At 44.8% G+C, this 20,534-nt stretch overlaps 1 protein-coding gene across 1 annotated transcript in view; it reads left to right on the top strand.

The window, feature by feature from the left end:
* obscnb (obscurin, cytoskeletal calmodulin and titin-interacting RhoGEF b) overlaps positions 1–20,534 on the top strand; it is a 583,513-nt gene that overhangs the window by 93,885 nt on the left and 469,094 nt on the right. The window contains exon 19 of the mRNA XM_048618408.1: positions 17,999–18,103. Within this exon, the coding sequence (XP_048474365.1) occupies positions 17,999–18,103 (105 nt within the window). The remainder of the gene's footprint in view (positions 1–17,998; positions 18,104–20,534) is intronic.

Here is a 20,534-nt window from a genome sequence, read left to right as displayed (position 1 = left end):
GCCCCACCACAGCCGGCACTTTTCCCTGCAACCGCAGGAAGTGCTACGCCTGCCCCCATACCTCCTCCCTCACCCCCATCCCAGGCCCCAAGAAGACTTTCCACATGAAGCAGATGTTTACCTGCAGATCTGCCAATGTGGTATACTGCATCCGCTGTACCCGTTGTGGCCTCCTCTACATCGGGGAAACCAAGCGGAGGCTTGGGGACCGCTTTGCAGAACACCTACGCTCGGTTCGCAATAAACAACTGCACCTCCCAGTCGCAAACCATTTCAACTCCCCCTCCCATTCCTCAGATGACATGTCCATCCTGGGCCTCCTGCAGTGCCACAAGGATGCCACCCGAAGGTTGCAGGAACAGCAAGTCATATTCCGCTTGGGAACCCTGCAGCCCAATGGTATCAATGTGGATTTCACAAGCTTCAAAATCTCCCCTGCCCCTAACGCATCCCTAAACCAGCCCAGCTCGTCCCCGCTTCCCTAATCTGTTCTTCCTCCCACCTATCCCCTCCTCCCACCTCAAGCCACACCCCCATTTCCTACCTACCAACCTCATCCCGCCCCCTTGACCTGTCCGTCCTCCCTGGACTGACCTATCTCCTCCCTACCTCCCCACGTACACTCACCTTTACTGGCTCCATCCCCGCCTCTTTGACCTGTCTGTTTCCTCTCCACCTATCTTCTCCTCTATGCATCTTCTATCCGCCTCCCCCTCTCTCCCTATTTATTTCAGAACCCCCTTCCCCATTTCTGATGAAGGGTCTAGGCCCGAAACGTCAGCCTTCCTGCTCCTATGATGCTGCTTGGCCTGCTGTGTTCATCCAGCTCTATACCTTGTTATCTCAGATTTTCCAGCATCTGCAGTTCCTACTATCTTCGAAATACAGCTGGCTGTTTCCACTTGCTGTAGTCAGTGCTTCACTGAAGATTTCAGAGGGTATTCAGTCTGGTTTGAGAACTTGGGTTTTATTACTTTGTATTGGTTTTCTTTTGCGCCGGTTTTCACCTCAGGATGTGCCTGGGGTCTCGTCAATCATGGTGGTTTTCGGAAGTCATCAAATTTGCTGGTCGTGGTCGCTTGCCGTTGGTTCTCCTGGTATGGAACAGCCCTGTGTCGGTAGGTTTCAGGGAGAAAGCTGTGCAGATAGTTCTCGGGGAGAGTAGCTGTCTGGGATCCCTCTTCTGTTGGTGGCTGCGGGGATAGCTCTCTCTCTTTCCCAGATCAGGGCGAGCAGTTATACAGACATAGTAGGAACAACCGATGCTGGAGTCAGGTGTGAGGCTGGAGGAACACAGGAGGCCAGGCAGCATCAGAGGAGCAGGAAAGCTGACGTTTCGGGTCTGGACCCTTCTTCAGAAATGGGGGAGGGGAAGGGTGCTCTGAAATAAATGAGGAGGGGCAGTGATAGAAGGTGGAAAGCGGAGCAGATAGATGGGAGAGAAGATGGACAGGTCAACGAGGCGGGGATGAAGCTAGTAAAGGTGACTGTAGGTAGGAAGTAGGGGTGAGGGTTGGTCAGTGAGGTGGGAGGAGCGGATAGGTGGGAGAGAAGATGGACAGGTCAAGGAGGAGGGGATGGGGGAGGTGGTCTTGGGATGAGGTCGGGGTGGGGAGATTTTGAAGCTACTAACGTCCACATTGAGACCATTGGGTTGTGGGGTTCCAAGGCGGAATATGAGGTGCTGTTCCTCCAGTTTCCGGGTGGCATTGTTGTGACACTGGAGGAGGCCCAGGATGGACATGTCGTCCAGGGAGTGGGAAGGGGAGTTGAAGTGGTTCGCGACTGGGAGGTGTTGGTTGTCACGAACCGAGCATAAGTGCTCCACAAAGCGGTCTCTGAGCCTCCGCTTGGTCTTCCTGATGTAGAGGAGGCCACATTGGGAACAGCAGATACAATAGACCACATTAGCGGATGTGCAGATGAACATTTGTTTAATGTGGAAGGTTTTTTTGGGGCCTAGGATGGAGCTGGGGGGCGCGGGGAGTGTAGGGGCAGGTGTAGCACCTCCTGCGGCTGCAGGGAACGGTGCCAGGTTTATACAGACTGTGTGCTCCATTATCATCTCACAGATCGGTCTTATCCATTGTGTTTCTGTTGCTGATTTGGCTTTCTGATAGTTTAGAGTAGGTGTAAATGTGTTTTGATTAAGTGGAATGTCCAGTATTTCTGCAAGTGAAGATTAATTGAAGTTGAATGCCTTTGGACGACCACTGAAGAGTCCAAGATGTCTGAAGTTGTTGCCTTAGAGGCTCATTGTTCCTTTAGGGCTAAGGCGTGAATAGGATTTCTAACTGAACCATGGTTCCAGACAGCTATCCCTGTGATGTATTCTAGAGCAAATGCCCAGCTGCCTTTCTTTTTGTTTTAAAAGTTCTGTTAAAAATCCAGGGTTTTGGTCCAGTGTTCTAAATGACAGGGATTTTTGCTCTCTCCTACACTCTACTGGAGAGTAGCTGATTAGTTAATTAGATAAATTAGTTTAGTCTTAGTTCTTCAGAGATAGCAAGAACTGCAGAGCCTGGAGTCATAGATAACACAGTATGGAGCTGGAGGAACACAGCAGGGCTGACAGCATCAGAAAAGCCTGAAAGTTGACGTTTCGGGTCAGGACTCTTCTTCAGAATAGAGACGGGGAAGGGAGCAGGGAAATAAATAGAGAGAGGAGGGGTGGGGCTGGGGAATGTAGGTGGGATGGTGACAGGTGAGTGCAGGTAGGTGAGTATGGATAAATGATGGCCTAGTGGTATTATTGCTAGACTATTATTCCACAACCCAGCTGATGTTCTGGGGAAACTGAGATAACAAGGTGTAGAGCTGGATGAACACAGCAGGCCCAGCAGCATCAGAGGAGCAGGAAAGCTGACGTTTCGGGTCTAGACCCTTTGAATCCTGGCAAATGGTGGAATTGGAATTAAGATCACCATGAAATCATTGCCGATTGTCGGAAAAACCAACTGGTTCACTGATGTCCTTCAGGGGAGGAAATCTGCCACCATCACCTGGTCTGGCCTACATGTGACTCCAGACCCACAGCAATGTGGTTGACTCTCAGCTGCCCTCTGAAATGGCCTAGCAAGCCACTCAGATGTACCAATCACTGCAAAGACTCAAAGAAATGAAACTGGACGGATCAGCTGGCATCGACCTAGGCACCAGAAAAGACAACGGCAGAAACAGCCCTGTTGACCATGCAAAGTCCTCCTCACTCCATCTAGAAGGACAAGGGCAACAGATGTATGGGAACACCACCACCTCCAAGTTCCCCTCCCAGTCACTCACCATCCTGTCTTGGAAATATATCGCCGTTCCTTCACTGTCGCTGGGTAAAAATCCTGGAATTCCCTCCCTAATAGCATTGTGGGTCAACCCACAGCAGGAGAACTGCAGCGGTTCAAGAAGGCAGCTCACCACCACCTTCTCAAGGGCAATTAGGGATGGGCAAGAAATGCTGGCCAGCCAACGACTCCCACACCCCACAAATGAATAGAGAAAAAAAAGGTAGGGAATGGTGGGAATTCATTGGTGGGATGGGAGGGGTGGATAGGTGAGAGAGAAGATGGACAGGTTGTGTCAGGTCAAGGATGCGGGGATGAGAGGGAGGCTTGGACATGGGATGAGGCTGGCAGTGGGGAGATTTTAAAACTGGTGAATGGCTAGCTCTCACAGTCTTCTCTAAGATAACATAGTGTGGAGCTGGAGGAGCACAGTAGGCCAGGCAGCATCAGAGGAGCAGGAAAGTTGACGTTTCAGGTCGGGACCCTTCTTCAGAGAATTGCCTTCTCTAAGTTTTCGCGAAAGAACCATCTAAATCAAAGATACCTACGGCACAACTAGTTAGTATTCTTGACAGAACATTCGACAGAGCAGGCGTTCCTAATAACACATTCGACAGAGAAGGCACGGAACATTCCAGAAGACATGTAACCTGGCTGTAATTTTGAGAGACTAAATTCTCTTTTTAATTTTATTTTATATAAGTGAGATTTGTATTTATTGGAACAGCATTTGAATCTTGTTTTATTCAGGAATAGTTAGTAGTTAGAAGGGGTTTATTCAGTTTATTAATAATTTAGTTGGTTTGTTCACTGTTAGAGTTAGATAAATAAATTGTTTCTTGTTGATTGTAAAGTGAGTGTCAGGGGTTGATTTTATTTAACAACTAGAAGATGTGGAAAAACAGGTTACACCACTTTTCACATTCTTTTTAATAGATTAGAGGGCGAGTCGCTCCTCTCTGGGGTTTTGGTTTTAGTTATAGGGCTGGGGGGGTCAACCTCCGCTTTATAACAATAGGTTCTGACCAGCCAGCTCAGAGCCAATCCCTAGATTGGAGAGACCTCTGAATTTCCTGTTTATACCTGTTAGCCTGAGCTCCCTGATTGGCCCAGGCGAGCAACCCTCATCAAGGATTGCATAGTAAATGAGATCCACCTGGCCTTCTTTCAATTCACGACAGATGCCTAAATCGATGTGGTGGAGCTGTACAGTATGTGCCTCTTCAGTCTTCCATGTGATTATGGTGCATTGTGCCCTATAAACCTAACATTCCAGAGGGGAACGCAACCAAACAATGAGGATATCACTTAGCATGATGCCTCTGCTAACCTATGGAGATGCAGAAAATGATAACCAGGTGCAGAATACTGAAAAACCCTAGAGATCAGTTTGGATGCCTGAGGGTCATCATTTGGAAAGGTTTACACAATCTTCACTGACAGGTCCATTCAATCCAATTAAACTTCAGCACACTGCAGTCTAGTAATATCTCATTCATTAAATTTATAATTCCCGAGTTCTAGTTAGGATGAATTCTGTAGCATGGAGAATGACTCAACCTCATTCAGTTTGTCCTGCTGTCCATTGAATCCTTTGATTGAGTCAGAATGCTCTTGAAGTCAAATGGCTGCTCACCCCATTCCCCAATAAGAAATGCAAGGAGGGAACGTGCATTATAACATCAGGAATGTAATGATGTTACAAATATTTTAAAGGCTTCATGTATCAAAAAAGAAGTAATCCCCTCGACCCTGAGTGTAGCGAGGCGGTTTTCCTACAACTGCTCTGTGAGCTGCTATGAATTATTCCTTTTGTGTTTTCAGCTTAAGTGGAGACAGGCTGCTGACTTTGCTCATTCACAGCTTGGGAAATCCTTGAACCTCGTTTTCTTGTGTTTGAGGCCAAGAGAGCCCTGATATATATAAAACTCTACACACCTGTAGGAGTTTGTTTCTGTCACCATGGCTGAGTGAGTCTCTGGTGACACACAGAGAAGCTGGAATGTCTCTATTCAAATCAGGATGGCCTTGAGAGCAATCTTTAGATGCTTTTGCAGCTGAATTTCTCCTTTGCAAGGCAGACCTGATCATCTAAGGACCTGGTGCTGATTCCAGGCACTTTGTTCTCCACCCTGCCTAGAGATTGCTCGATGTATCTCATAGTATGATGGTGATAGTCTGCAGACCTTCACTCATCTCTGAAATTTACCACGTGATCTTCTATAACTGGTTCTCTACTTGCCACTTTGTGGAATAATCTGCATGTGCATGTGACGGAGACATAGCAGAACTTATAGCTTGGATGGACTTCTATATTATTTGGGCATGGGTGCACATATACCCTGGAAATTCAGTCAAATCACGGAGATGTGGCTGCAAGGGGATCAGGATTGGGAAATGAATATCCAAGGCTTTACATCCTATCGAAAACATAGGCAGGTGGGCCGAGGGGGTGGGGTTGCCTTATTAGTGAGAAATGAAATTAAATCAATAGAAAGAAACGAAATACGTCAGATAGTGTAGAATCTGTGTGGGGAGAACTGAGGACTGCAAAGGTAAAAAAACCATAGCTGGAGTTGTGTACAGGCCTGCAAACAACAGTCAGGAGCTGGGGCGCAAGATACACCAGGAGATAGAAAAGGTGTGTAAAAAAGGCAAAGTCACAGTGATCCTGGAGGATTTCAAATTGCAGGTGAACTGGGAAAATCATGTTGGTAGTGGATTGTAAGAACAGGAGTTTGTGGAATGTCTGTGAGATGGCTGTTAGAAGCAGCTTGTGGTGGAGCCTACAAGGGAGCAGGCAATACTGGATTTAGTGTTGTGCAATGAGGCAGACTTGATAAGGAAGCTTAAGGTAAAGGAACCCTTACGAGGCAGTGATCATAAGATGATAGAATTTACTCTGCAATTTGAGAGGGAGAAGATAGAATCAGAGGTAACAGTATTACAGCTGAATAAAGGTGACTATAGAGGTATGAGGGAGGAGCTGGACAAAATTGATTGGAAGAGGAGCCTAGCAGGAAAGACAGTGGAACAGCAAAGGCAGGAATTTCTGGGAGTAATTCAGGAGAAGCAGCAAAAATTCATCCCTAGGGAAAAGAAGCATGGTACAGGGAGGCTGAGGCAACCATGGCTGACTAAGGAAGTCAGGGATAGCATAAAAGCAAAACAGGCATATGTGCAGAGGGACTTAGGTGTCCTTGTGCATGAATCGCTGAAGGCGGGATTGCAGATGCAGCAGGTGATTAAAAAGGCAAATGGAATTTTGTCTGCCATTGCTCGAGGGATGGAGTTTAAAAACAGGGAGGCTATGCTGCAGCCGTATAGGGTCCTGGAGTACTGTGTGCAGTTTTGGTCTCCTTACTTGAGAAGAGACAAACTAGCATTGGAGGGGGTGCAGAGGAGATTCACTCGGTTGATTCCAGAGTTGAAAGGGTTGGATTATGAGGAGAGACTGAGTAGACTGGGATTATACTCATTGGAATTCAGAAGAATGAGGGGAGATCTTATAGAAACATATAAGATTATGAAGGGAATAGATAAAGTGGAGGCAGGGAGGTTGTTTCCGCTAGCAGGTGAAACTAGGGCTAGAGGGCATCGCCTCAAAATAAAGGGAAGCAGATGTAGGACAGAGGTCAAGAGGAACTTCTTCACCCAAAGGATTGTGAATCTGTGTAATTCCCTGCCCAGTGAAGCGGTTGAAGCTACCTCACTGAATGTTTTTAAGGCAAGGTTAGATAAATGTTTGAACAGTAAAGGAATTAAGGGTTATGTTGAGTGGGCGGGTAAGTGGAGCTGAGTCTCAAAAAGATCAGCCATGATCTTATTAAATGGCGGGGCAGGCTCGAGGGGCCAGATGGCCTACTCGTGCTCCTAGTTCTTATGTTCTTATGTTCTTATATGATATGGCAAAGGCAGTGGGAAACCAGACGACTGGGAAGCTTACAAAGACCAACAGAGGGCAACAAAAAAATAAATAAGGAGGGAGAAGATTAAATATGAGAATAAGCTAGCCAGTAATATAAATGAAGATTGTAAGAGTTTCTTTAGGTATAAGGGCAAAAGAGAAGCAAAAGTGGACATTGGACCACTGGAAAATGATGATGGAGAGATAGTATTGGGGAACAAGGAAATGGCTGAGGAACTGAATAATTACTTCGCGTCAGTCTTCACGGTGCAAGACACGAGTAATCTCCCAAAAATTCAAGAGAGTCAGGGGGCAGAGCTGAGTATGGTGGCCATTACCAAGGAGAAGGTGCTGGTAAAACTGATTGGCCTGAAGGTGGATTAATCACCTGAACCAGATGGACTACACCCCAGAGTTCTAAAGGAGATATCTGAAGAGATAGTGGACGCGTTAGTGGTGATCTTTCAGGAATCACTAGAGTCAGGGAGGGTCCCAGAGGACTGGAAAATTGTGAACCTGACACCCTGTTTAAAAAGGGAGTAAGGCAAAAGATGGAAAATTACAGGCCGATTAGACTAATCTCGGTCGTGGATAAGATTTTGGAATCCGCTGTAAAGGATGAGATTTCTGAATATTTAGAACTGTATAGTAAAATAGGGCAAAGTCAGCATGGTTTCATCAAGAGGAGGTCATGCCTGAGAAATCTGCTAGAATTCTTTGAGAAGTAACAAGCAGGGTAGACCAAGGAGAGCCAATGGATGTTGTCTACCTGGACTTCAAGAAGGCCTTTGACAAGGTGCCGCACAGGAGGCTGCTGAGTAAGATAAGGGCCCATGGTGTTAGAGGAAAGGTGCTAGCATGGATAGAAGAGTGGCTGTCTGGCAGAAGGCAGAGAGTGGGGATAAAAGGGTCTTTCTCAGGATGGCAGCCGGTGACAAGTGGTGTTCCGCAAGGGTCAGTGTTGGGACCACAACTTTTCACTTTGTACATTAATGATCTTGATGAAGGAACTGTGGGCATTCTGGCTAAATTTGCAAATGGTACAAAGTTAGGTGGAGGGACAGGTAGTATTGAGGAGGCGGGGAGGCTGCTGAAGGATTTGGACAGGTTAGGAGAGTGGGCAAAGAAATGACAAATGGAGTACAATGTGGGAAAGTGTGAGGTTACGCACTTTGGTAAGAAGAATAAAAGCATGGACTATTTTCTAAATGGGGAGAAAATTCAGAAGTCTGAAGTGTAAAGAGACTTGGGAGTTCTAGTCCAGGATTCTGTCAAGGTAAACTTGCAGGTTGAGTCAGTAGTCAGGAAGGCAAACGCAATGTTGGCATTTATTTTGAGAGGACTTGAATATAAAAGCAGGGATGTACTACTGAGGCTTTATAAGGCTCTGGTCAGGCCACATTTGGAGTATTGTGTGCAGTTTTGGGCCCCATAACTCAGGAAGGATGTGCTGGCCTTGGAGCAGGTTCAGAGGAGGTTCACGAGAATGGTCCCAGGAATTGAAAGCGTAACATATGACGAACATTTGAGGACTCTGGATCTATACTCATTGAAGTTTAGAAGGATGAGAGGGGATCTAATTGAAACTTTCAGAATACTGAATAGCCTGGACAAAATGGATGTTGGGAAGATGCTTCCATTGGTAGGAGAGTCTAAGTCCTGAGGGCACAGCCTTAGGGTAAAGGGAAGAACTTTTAGAACGGAGATAAGGAGAAATTTCTTCAGCCAGAGAGTGGTGAATCTTTGGAATTCACTGCCACAGAAGGCTGTGGAAGCCAGGTCATTGAATACATTTAAGACTGAGGTAGATAGTTTCTTGATTATCAAGGGGATCAAGGATTACAGGGCCAAAGCAGGAGAATGGGGTTGAGGAACTTATCAGCCATGATTGAATGGCGGAGCAGACCCAATGGGCCGAATGGCCTAACTTCTGCTCCTATGTCTTATGGTCTTAAATTCCAACCAGAGTTCTGATTCAGCGATGATGAATTCCAAGTGATATAATTCCAAGTAGGAGTAGTTTGACCTAGGTGGAGGTATTCCCACGTACTTCCTGTCCTGGTCCTCCTAATTGTGGAAGGACTCCAATCAATGGTAATCAATGCTCATACATGATCAATTCACTGGACAGCTGAAAGGGGTGTGCCTGCTGAGAGCTAATCTCTTGTCCTTGTTTTCAACACTGCTACTCTAACCTCCTTTTGAGGCCCTCCCCCAAAAAACATTTACACTTGTTCTGAATCCTGCGTGATCCTGTGACTCCAGAGCCGCTCTTCTGCCAACAGCCACAGCTTCCTCCGTGGTCACAAGACTGCCAGTTTCTGAATGGTTGGCAGTTCGCACTGGGCGGAACTTTCCCTGGCCTTACCACTGCCTGACTGAGACATGGTTTGATGGACCAGCCTGGAAAAGGCCACCTGAGTCAGATTCTGGCTATGCAGTTTGCAATTATGACCCTGATTCTTCATTAAGATGCAGCTCAATTACAAAGGTGATAGACAATGTGCCGAGCAAGCAGGCTGCTTTATCCTGGATGATATTGTATTTCTTCAGTGTAGTTAGAGCCATATTCATCCAAGCAATCTGCGCCCTTGAGCTGTCAATCCTTTCACAGGTAGGACCATTTTCTCCTTATTTCCTCTGCCCAGATTATTTTGAAAGCTGCAACCAAAGCTTCTCTCAACCTTTTTCCTCCCTTCAAAGGATAATTGCGCCAATTTCCATTTTATTTATGTAACTTTTTGCTTTATTGATCATTGGATGTGAGTATTACTGGCCACCAATTATTCCTACCACATTGTAGTCCAGATCAGGCAAGAATGGCAGAATATTTTCTGAAAAAGGGTCTAGACCCGAAATGTCAGCTTTTCTGCTCCTCTGATGCTGCTTGGCCTGCTGTGTTCATGCAGCTCTACACCTTGTTATCCCAGATTCTCCAGCATCGGCAGTTCCTACTATCTCAGATAAGAATGGCAGTTTCCTTTCCTAAAAGGGCATTAGTGAACCAGATGGGTTTTTCCTGACTATCGACAATGGATTCATGGTCATCATTAGACTCTAAATCCTAGACTTTTAATGAATTCAAATTCCAAAATCTGCCGAAGTGGGTTTCAAACCTGGGTCCCCAGAACATTACCTGGGTCTCTGGATTAACAGTCCAGTGATAATACCACTAGGCCATTGCTTCCCCTCTCATATCTCTCAATTCCATCTGAACTTTATTCTTTGAAATGTTAATTTGGATAATAGCATATCCTAATTCATTCAAAATCCACATTAAAATTATTTATGAAATCAAATTAAATAATAATAAAAAATCTACCTTCCTGACGAATTTTTATATTGTCACCAGCCCTGATTTTTACGCCATTCTTAAACCATTGAAAATCAACTTCATCATGTGAAATTTCACATAAGAAGGCAGCACTCTCCTGTTCAATAACTTCAAGATCTTCCAATGGCCTCATTATTTTGATGTCACGAGCTAAAAAACATAAAGAAATCAAAAAGTTAAAACAACATCTATTTTAAAGAGTGTATCTTTCTGAATGCACGTATTTGTCTAAACAGCAGCACTGAATACATAGGTGAAGTAACTGTAAATATGAATCACTCTGAAATACCTTGAAGTCATGGACGGCACTATTTAATTGTAAATTCACTGCATTTTTAAAATTCATTCAGGGATGTGGGGTCTACTGGCAAGGCTAGCATTTATTTCCATACCAAACTGATCTTAAGAAGGTGGTGAAGTTGAACTTCTTGAACCATTGCAATCAGATTGGTGTAAGTACACCCACAACACTATTAGGGAAGAAGCTCCAAAATTTTGACCCAGCAACACTGAAGGATCGCAATATGTTTTCAAGTCAGGTGGGTGAATGGCTTGGAGGGGAACTTTCAGGTGGTGGTGTTCCCATGCATCTAATGTTCTAGTACTTCTAGATAACGGTGGTCAAGGGTTTGGCAGGTGCTGTCTAAGCAGCTTTGATGTGTTTCTGCAATGCATCTTGTATATAGTACACACTGTTGTTACTTGGTGATCGTATGTTAATTTACCTCATCCAAGTCATAATATACACTGTAAATATTGTAGTCCCATCCCTGATCCATGTGGCACTCTACCATTTGCAGGTTGCTATCCTGAAAATGCCCCCTTATCCTTAATCTCTTATGTTCTATTAGTTAGACAGTGTTATATCAATGTTAAGATATTATCCCCACACCATGGACTCTTATTCAGTAGCCTAACAAGTGGTACCTTATGAAAAGCTTTTTGGTAATGCAAATATACCAGAAACACTGGTTCCCTTTTATCTAGGATAGTAGGAACTGCAGATGCTGGAGAATCCGAGACAACAAGGTGCAGGGCTGGATGAACACAGCAGGTCAAGCAGCATCATAGGAGCAGAGAGGCTGACGTTTCGGGCCTAGACCCTTCATCTTTATCTATACTGTTTGTTACCTTCTCAACAAGTCTAATATATTTGTCAGGCATGTATTTCCCTTCATGAAGCCATTCCAACTTTGCATGATTATATTATGTATTTCTAAACAACCTGCTATTACGTACTTCACAATAAACTCTAACATTTTCTCAACCATTGTTAAGGTAACTGGCCTATAGTTACCATTTTTTTGTTTCCTTACATGTTTAAATGAGCATTTGCATTAGCGGTTTTCTAATCATTTGGCACTTCTCCAGTATCTAAGGATTCTTGAAAACATAATGCCAGTGCATTCGCTATCTCTGCAGCCTTTAATATCCTAGGATGCAACCCATCAGGCCCAGGGGACTTATCAGCCTTTAGTCCTGTTAATTTACCAAGTAATTATTCCTACAGCAATAGTTATTATATTTACTTGCTATTCCCTTTTTGTCTCTCGGTTACTTGGTACTTTTGTCATGCTGTTAGTGTTTACTACCATGAAGATTGATGCAGAGTATTTATTCAAATCCTCTGCCATTTCCTGATTTCCCACTATATGTCCCTAGCCCCGTTCTCTAAGGGGTCTATGTTCATTTTGGCTTCTCTCTTCCTTTTTATATATTTAAACATCTCTTCTTGTCAAAATTGATATTACCTGTTAGTCTGCCCTCAAAGTTATTTTCTCCCTCTTTATTATCTTTTTGGTCACCTTTTGATGTTTTTTTTTAAACTTCCCCAATTCTCTGGTTTACCAGCAATCTGAGCCACATTTTATTTATTTTTTCCTTTCAATTTGATACTACCCTTAATTTCCTTGGATAAACATGGTTGGTTTATCCCCTTCCTAGAATCCTTCCTCACTGGGATATGTTTTCATTATGAGTCAAGAAATACTTTCTTAAACGTGTCACTGTTCAACAATAATCTTTTCTGCCAAACGTCTGCCCATTTTTTCTGCCCTCAGTCATTTTTAATTACCCTTAGTTAAGTTTAGCACAGTTATTTCTGAATCAAACACAAAGTGAATGCTAAATTCTACAATGTTATAGTCACAATGACATCCTCTTGATTCGTAAGCAAGGTCTACACAGCAGCAGGCAGTGAAAGATCATTTAAGACCATAAGACATAGGAGCAGAAAGTAGGCTATTCGGTCCATTGGGTCTGCTCCGCCATTCAATCATGGCTGATAAGTTCCTCAACCCCATTCTCCTGCTTTCTCCCTGTAACCCTTGATCCCCTTGATAATCAAGAAACTATCTATCTCATTCTTAAGTGTACTCAATGACCTGGCCTCCACAGCCTTCCGTGGCAGTGAATTCCATAAATTCACCACTCTCTGGCTGAAGAAATTTCTCCTTATCTCCGTTCTAAAAGGTTTTCCCTTTACTCTAAGGCTGTGCCCTCGGGTCCTAGTCTCTCCTACCAATGGAAGCATCTTCCCAACATCCATTTTGTCCACGCCATTCAGTATTCTGTAAGTTTCAATTAGATCCCCTCTCATCATTCTAAACTTCAATGAGTATAGATCCAGAGTCCTCAAATGTTCGTCATATGTTACGCTTTCAATTCCTGGGACCATTCTCGTGAACCTCCTCTGAACCTGCTCCAAGGCCAGCACATCCTTCCTGAGTTATGGGGCCCAAAACTGCACACAATACTCCAAATGTGGCCTGACCAGAGCCTTATAAAGCCTCAGTAGTACATCCCTGCTTTTATATTCAAGTCCTCTCAAAATAAATGCCAACATTGCGTTTGCCTTCCTGACTACTGACTCAACCTGCAAGTTTACCTTGACAGAATCCTGGACTAGAACTCCCAAGTCTCTTTACACTTCAGACTTCTGAATTTTCTCCCCATTTAGAAAATAGTCCATGCTTTTATTCTTCTTACCAAAGTGCGTAACCTCACACTTTCCCACATTGTACTCCATTTGTCATTTCTTTGCCCACTCTCCTAACCTGTCCAAATCCTTCAGCAGCCTCCCTGCCTCCTCAATACTACCTGTCCCTCCACCTAACTTTGTACCATTTGCAAATTTAGCCAGAATGCCCACAGTTCCTTCATCAAGATCATTAATGTACAAAGTGAAAAGTTGTGGTCCCAACACTGACCCTTGCGGAACACCACTTGTCACCGGCTGCCATCCTGAGAAAGACCCTTTTATCCCCACTCTCTGCCTTCTGCCAGACAGCCACTCTTCTATCCATGCTAGCACCTTTCCTCTAACACCATGGGCCCTTATCTTACTCAGCAGCCTCCTGTGCGGCACCTTGTCAAAGGCCTTCTTGAAGTCCAGGTAGACAACATCCATTGGCTCTCCTTGGTCTACCCTGCTTGTTACTTCTCAAAGAATTCTAGCAGATTTCTCAGGCATGACCTCCTCTTGATGAAACCATGCTGACTTTGCCCTATTTTACTATACAGTTCTAAATATTCAGAAATCTCATCCTTTACAACGGATTCCAAAATCTTATCCACGACCGAGATTAGTCTAATCGGCCTGTAATTTTCCATCTTTTGCCTTACTCCCTTTTTAAACAGGGTGTCAGGTTCACAATTTTCCAGTCCTCTGGGACCCTCCCTGACTCTAGTGATTCCTGAAAGATCACCACTAACGCGTCCACTATCTCTTCAGATATCTCCTTTAGAACTCTGGGGTGTAGTCCATCTGGTTCAGGTGATTAATCCACCTTCAGGCCAATCAGTTTTACCAGCACCTTCTCCTTGGTAATGGCCACCATACTCAGCTCTGCCCCCTGACTCTCTTGAATTTTTGGGAGATTGCTCATGTCTTGCACTTGCTCAGCCATTTCCTTGTTCCCCAATACTATCTCTCCATCATCATTTTCCAGTGGTCCAATGTCCACTTTTGCTTCTCTTTTGCCCTTTATATACCTAAAGAAACTCTTACAATCTTCATTTATATTACTGGCTAGCTTACCCTCATATTTAATCTTCTCCCTCCTTATTTATTTTTTTGTTTCCCTCTGTTGGTCTTTGTAAGCTTCCCAGTCGTCTGGTTTCCCACTGCCCTTTGCCACATCATATGCTTTCTGTTTTGCTTTTATGCTATCCCTGACTTCCTTAGTCAGCCATGGTTGCCTCAGCCTCCCTGTACCATGCTTCTTTTTCCTAGGGATGAATTTTTGCTGCTTCTCCTGAATTACTCCCAGAAATTCCTGCCTTTGCTGTTCCACTGTCTTTCCTGCTAGGCTCCTCTTCCAATCAATTCTGTCCAGCTCCTCTCTCATACCTCTATAGTCGCCTTTATTCAGCTGTAATACTGTTACCTCTGATTCTATCTTCTCCCTCTCAAATTGCAGAGTAAATTCTATCATCTTATGATCACTGCCTCGTAAGGGTTCCTTTACCTTAAGCTCCCTTATCAAGTCTGCCTCATTGCACAACACTAAATCTAGTATTGCCTGTTCCCTTGTGGGCTCCACCACGAGCTGCTGCAAAAAACCATCTCATAGACCTTCCACAAACTCCTGTTCTTACAATCCACTACCAACATGATTTTCCCAGTTCACCGCATATTGAAATCACCCATAATCACTGTGATTTTGCTGTTTTGACACACCTTTTCTATCTCCTGGTGTATCTTTCGCCCCAGCTCCTGACTGTTGTTCGGAGGCCTGTACACAACCCCAACTATGGTTTTTTCACCATTGCGGTTCCTCAATTCTACCCACACAGATTCTACACTATCTGACCGTATCATTTCTTCCTATTGATTTAATTTCATTTCTCATTAATAAGGCAACCCCACCCCCTCGGCCCACCTGCCTATCTTTTCGATAGGATGTATATCCTTGGATATTCAATTCCCAATCCTGATCCCCTTGCAGCCACGTCTCCGTGATGCCTACCACGCCATACCTGCCAGTTTCGATCTGCGCCACTAGCTCATTTACCTTATTCCTTATACTGCGTGCATTTAGATATCACACCTTCAGTCCTGTATTAACCCTGCCTCTTCTCACTTTCATTTGTTTTTCCAGTGTTTGATTGCTAGCCTTTTCCAAACACTTTGTCCTATTTGTGTCTGTGCTGGAGACGTTAATCCTGAATTCTCCTTCCCTGTCATTTCTTTCATATTGTTCCACTTAGTTGAATCCACCAGTACAGATGTTAACCTGCTGCTTTGTTTCCCACTAGGGCAAGTTTCATCATTCCCATCCCCCCCACTTTCTAGTTTAAAGTCCTGTTGACCAGCCTGTTTACCCTTTTCACTCGAACATTGGTCCCAGCTCCATTCAGGTGGAGACCGTCCCAACGGTACAGATCCCTCCTGTTCCAATATTGATGCCAGTGCCCCATGAAAAGGAACCCCTTTCCCACACAACTCTTTTAGCCACGTGTTTACTTCCCTTATTCTCATGTCCCTATGCCAATTAACACGTGGCTCAGACAGTAATCCAGAGATTATAACCCTTGAGGACCTGTTCTTTAATTTGGTTCCACGCTCCTGATAATCTCTGAACAGGTCCTGTTTCCTTGTGTTGCCTATGTTGTTTGTTCCGACGTGGACCACAACAACTGGATCGTCCCCCTCCCACTCCAATATCCTTTACAGCTGGTCGGAGATATCCGTTACCTTGGCACCAGGCAGGCAACACACTATGTGGGACTCTCGATCCTGCTTACAAAGGATACTATCTACAAAGGATGCTAATTATAGAATCCCCTACAACTACCACCTGTCTTTTTGCTCTCCCCTCTTGAATGGCCTCCTGTACCACAGTGCAGTGGTCAGTTGGCTCATCCTCCCTGCAGCCCTTTTCCTCATCCACATGGGGAGCAAGTACCTGTACCTGTTGGACAAGGTCAAGAGCTGAGGCTCCTCTGTTCCTGACTGCAGGATCCCTCTACCTGCCTCGCTTACAGTCACACCCTGCTGTCCCTGACAACTGACCAAATTTGAATTACTTAATCTGCCAGGTGTGACTGCCTTCTGAAACAAATCGTCCAGGTACTTCTCCCCCTCCTGGATGTGCCACAGCGTTTGAAGCTCCGCTTCCAGCGCATCAACTCTTGAGCTGAAATTCCTCGAGCAATCAACACTTGCTGCAGATGTGATCACTGCAGTTTGCAATGGGATCAGCCAGCTTCCACATCATACAGATACAAGACATCACCTGTCCAGCCATTTCTACTTAGTTATTTACTTTATTAATTTATTATAATGAGTTAATTAAATTTGTTGATAAAGAAAAGAAAGACTTACCTTTCCTTACCGACCCTCCACAGTTTATTTTTTGGTTAGAAGCGGAGGATGGGTGGGAGACAGTACACATGTAGTGTTTTGGGTTTAGCCAATGCCCGAATATAATAGTTCACTTACCGTCTCGCGCTCTCACCACTCCCGCCGCTCGAAACAAGTAGATAAAGACTTGGTGTATTCTCCATGGCAACAGCTCTACCAATCAGAATCCTGTTACCAACCATTCAAGACTCTCTTCTGATGCGTTATAAATTTGTTATTCTTGTCATTCTGTCATGATGTATGCAAGATGAAAAGCTTCAATAGTTTTTGCCCAGTTGTTTCACCCAGATTTAATTTATAATATCTGCTGTGCATCAACCTTGTATGCTGTCCTATGCATCCTTTAATTGACAAATTCATTTGCTTGCTTAGTGTCTAGATACAGCCCTTGTCCTTTGTTGAGGTGACATAAACTATCACATGCTGCAATATGCTTTAGTTGGGTTCAATCACAAATTAGAGATTATCTCAGTGCAAGTGTGTTCTTACATAGAAACGTAGAAAACGTAGAAAATGGCTGATCATTGAGTTCAAACCCTATTTCTGCCCGCTCCCCATATCCCTTGGTTCCTTTAGCCACAAGAAGATTAGGTAAGAGAGTTGGTATATAAAATCAGTTACTTGTTCTTTGTCATCCATTTTATACTCTAAATGAAGTCAAATGTTAGTGGGCTCTGTTTAAATGTAAACAGCATGATAAACATAATTATTTACCAAATACTGTTACAGGACAAAGTAGTTTCAAAAATATAAACCATTGTAACTGTCCCTTTCTTGAAACCACATAATGTTTTGTCCTCAGCCACTTTCTATGGTAGTGAATTCCACAGGTTCACTACTCTCTGGATGAAGAAATTTCTCTGCCTCTCAGTCCTAAAAGTTTTACCCTTTTTCCTGAAACTGGTTCTGGAATCTGCCCACCATTGCAAACATCCTCCTCGCATCTAACTTGTCCAGTCCTGATCGAATTTTATAGGTTTCTAGTTTGGAACGTTGGACAAATAATAGTATATAAAGTTCAAGCATAGGAAAGGAACGTGTTAGAAAATCTGTTTCAAAAGTATGCACTATATTTCATAACAAAATATCATAACAAAATGTTTTACACACAGGAAGGACCCATATTCTGCTATTTAAATCTGTAAAAACTGTAGATGCTGCTGAGATCAAGTTTGTTGCTGAAAGTGCGACTTCCATAGCTTTCCTAAAGGTTAAAGGTAAGAATATTATGAGTCACTTTCTAGAATTGGAGAATATGCCGACAAATATTTTGTTGCTCCCCCAGTGTTGCTTGCAAGCATGGAGTTATGACTAAGAGAGTTGAATTGTGAAATTGCCACAATACAAATAGCAAAGATATTAAACGTAAAAGTTAGTTTTTTAGAGAATTGTTTAACTGTGAAACTGTTAATGTATTTCCTTATTTCGTTGTATTTTTATGTATATGGATAAAGTTTAAGAGATATGATTAATAATTGAAAACAAAGTCAGTTAATCTTCACTCGTTCTGTGATTTTTATATATAAATTGGGACAATATATAGTAAAGGTAAAGAAGAACAAATTTGCCTTCTGAATAGCATAAAATGAGCAATAGCAAGTCAATGAAAAAGAAGATTATGTAAGAAAGTTGGTATATAAAATAAGTTACTTGTTCTTTATCGTCCATTTTATACTCTAAATGAAGTCAAATGTTAGTGGGACAACACGGTGCAGGGCTGGATGAACACAGCAGGCCAAGCAGCATCATAGGAGCAGAGAGGCTGACATTTCGGGCCTAGACCCTTCATCAGAAAAGGGGAGGGGAAGGGGAGTTCTGAAATAAATAGGGAGAGAGTGGGAGGCGGATAGAAGATGGATAGAGGAGAGGATAGGTGGAGAGGAAACAAACAGGTCAAAGAGGCGGGGATGGGGCCAGTAAAGGTGAGAGTAGGTGGGGAGTTAGGAAGGGGATAGGTCAGTCCAGGGAGGATGGACAGGTCAAGGGGGCGGGATGAGGTTGGTCGGTAGGAGATGGAGGTGCAGCTTGAGGTGGGAGGAGGGGATAGGTGGGAGGAAGACCAGGTTGGGGAGGCAGGGATGAGCTGGACTGGTTTTGGGATGCGGTAGGGGGAGGGGAGATTTTGAAACTTGTGAAATCCACATTGATACCATTGGGCTGCAGGGTTCCCAAGCGGAATATGAGTTGCTGTTCCTGCAACCTTCGGGTGGCATCGGTGTGGCACTGCAGGAGGCCCAGGATGGACATGTCGTCTGAGGAATGGGAGGGAGAGTTGAAATGGTTTGCGACTGGGAGGTGCAGTTGTTTAGTGCGAACCGAGTGTAGGTGTTCTGCAAAGCGGTCCCTGAGCCTCCGCTTGGTTTCCCCGATGTAGAGGAAGCCACACCGGGTATAGCGGATATAGTATACCACATTGGCAGATGTGCAGGTGAACATCTGCTTGATGTGGAAAGTCTTCTTGGGGCCTGGGATGGGGGTGAGGGAGGAGGTATGGGGGCAGGTGTAGCACTTCCTGCGCTTGCAGCGAAAAGTGCCGGGTGTGGTGGAGCTGGAGGTGAGTGTGGAGCGGACAAGGGAGTCCCGGAGAGAGTGGTCCCTCCGGAAAGCAGATAAGGGTGGGGAGGGAAAGATGTCTTTGGTGGTGGGGTCGGATTGCAGATGGCGGAAGTGTCGGAGGATGATGCGTTGGATCCGGAGGTTGGTGGGCTGGTACGTGAGGATGAGGGGGATTCTGTTTTGGTTGTTATTGCGTGGACGGGGTGTGAGGGATGAGGTGCGGGAGATGTGGGAGACACAGTTGAGGGCGTTCTCGACCACCGAGGGGGGGAAGTTACGGTCCTTGAAAAACGAGGACGACTGAGATGTACGGGAGTGGAATGCCTCATCCTGGGAGCAGATGTGGCGGAGGCGAAGGAATTGGGAATAGGGGATAGCATTTTTGCAGGAAGGTGGGTGGGAGGAGGAGTATTCTAGGTAGCTGTGGGAGTCGGTGGGCTTGAAATGAATATCGGTTTCTAGGTGGTTGCCTGATATGGAGACAGAGAGGTCCAGGAAGGGGAGAGAGGTGTTAGAGATGGTCCAGGTAAACTTAAGGCTGGGGTGGAAGGTGTTAGTGAAGTGGATGAACTGTTCGAGCTCCTCGTGGGAGCACGAGGCGGCGCCGATACAGTCATCAATGTAACGGAGGAAGAGGTGGGGTTTAGGGCCAGTGTAGGTACGGAAGAGGGATTGTTCCACGTAACCTACAAAGAGGCAGGCATAGCTTGGGCCCATGCGGGTACCCATGGCTACCCCCTTTGTCTGTAGGAAGTGGGAGGAATTGAAAGAGAAGTTGTTGAGGGTGAGGACGAGTTCGGCTAAGCGGATGAGGGTATCAGTGGAGGGGGACTGGTCGGGCCTGCGGGACAGGAAGAAGCGGAGGGCCTTAAGGCCATCTGCATGGGGAATGCAGGTATAGAGGGACTGGACGTCCATGGTAAAGATGAGGTGTTGGGGACCGGGGAATTGGAAGTTCTAGAGGAGGTGGAGGGCGGGGGTATCTCTGATTCAAATGTTAGTGGGCTCTGTTTGAATGTAAACAGCATGATAAACATAATTATTTACCAAATACAGTTACAGGACAAAGTAGTTTCAAAAATATTAACCACT

The sequence above is a fragment of the Rhincodon typus genome, chromosome 2, assembly GCF_021869965.1.
Source record: "Rhincodon typus isolate 14 chromosome 2, sRhiTyp1.1, whole genome shotgun sequence".
NCBI classification, from domain to species: domain Eukaryota; kingdom Metazoa; phylum Chordata; class Chondrichthyes; order Orectolobiformes; family Rhincodontidae; genus Rhincodon; species Rhincodon typus.
Note: the sequence above shows the minus strand (reverse complement) of the source record. Positions and strands in the feature narration are given on the sequence as shown.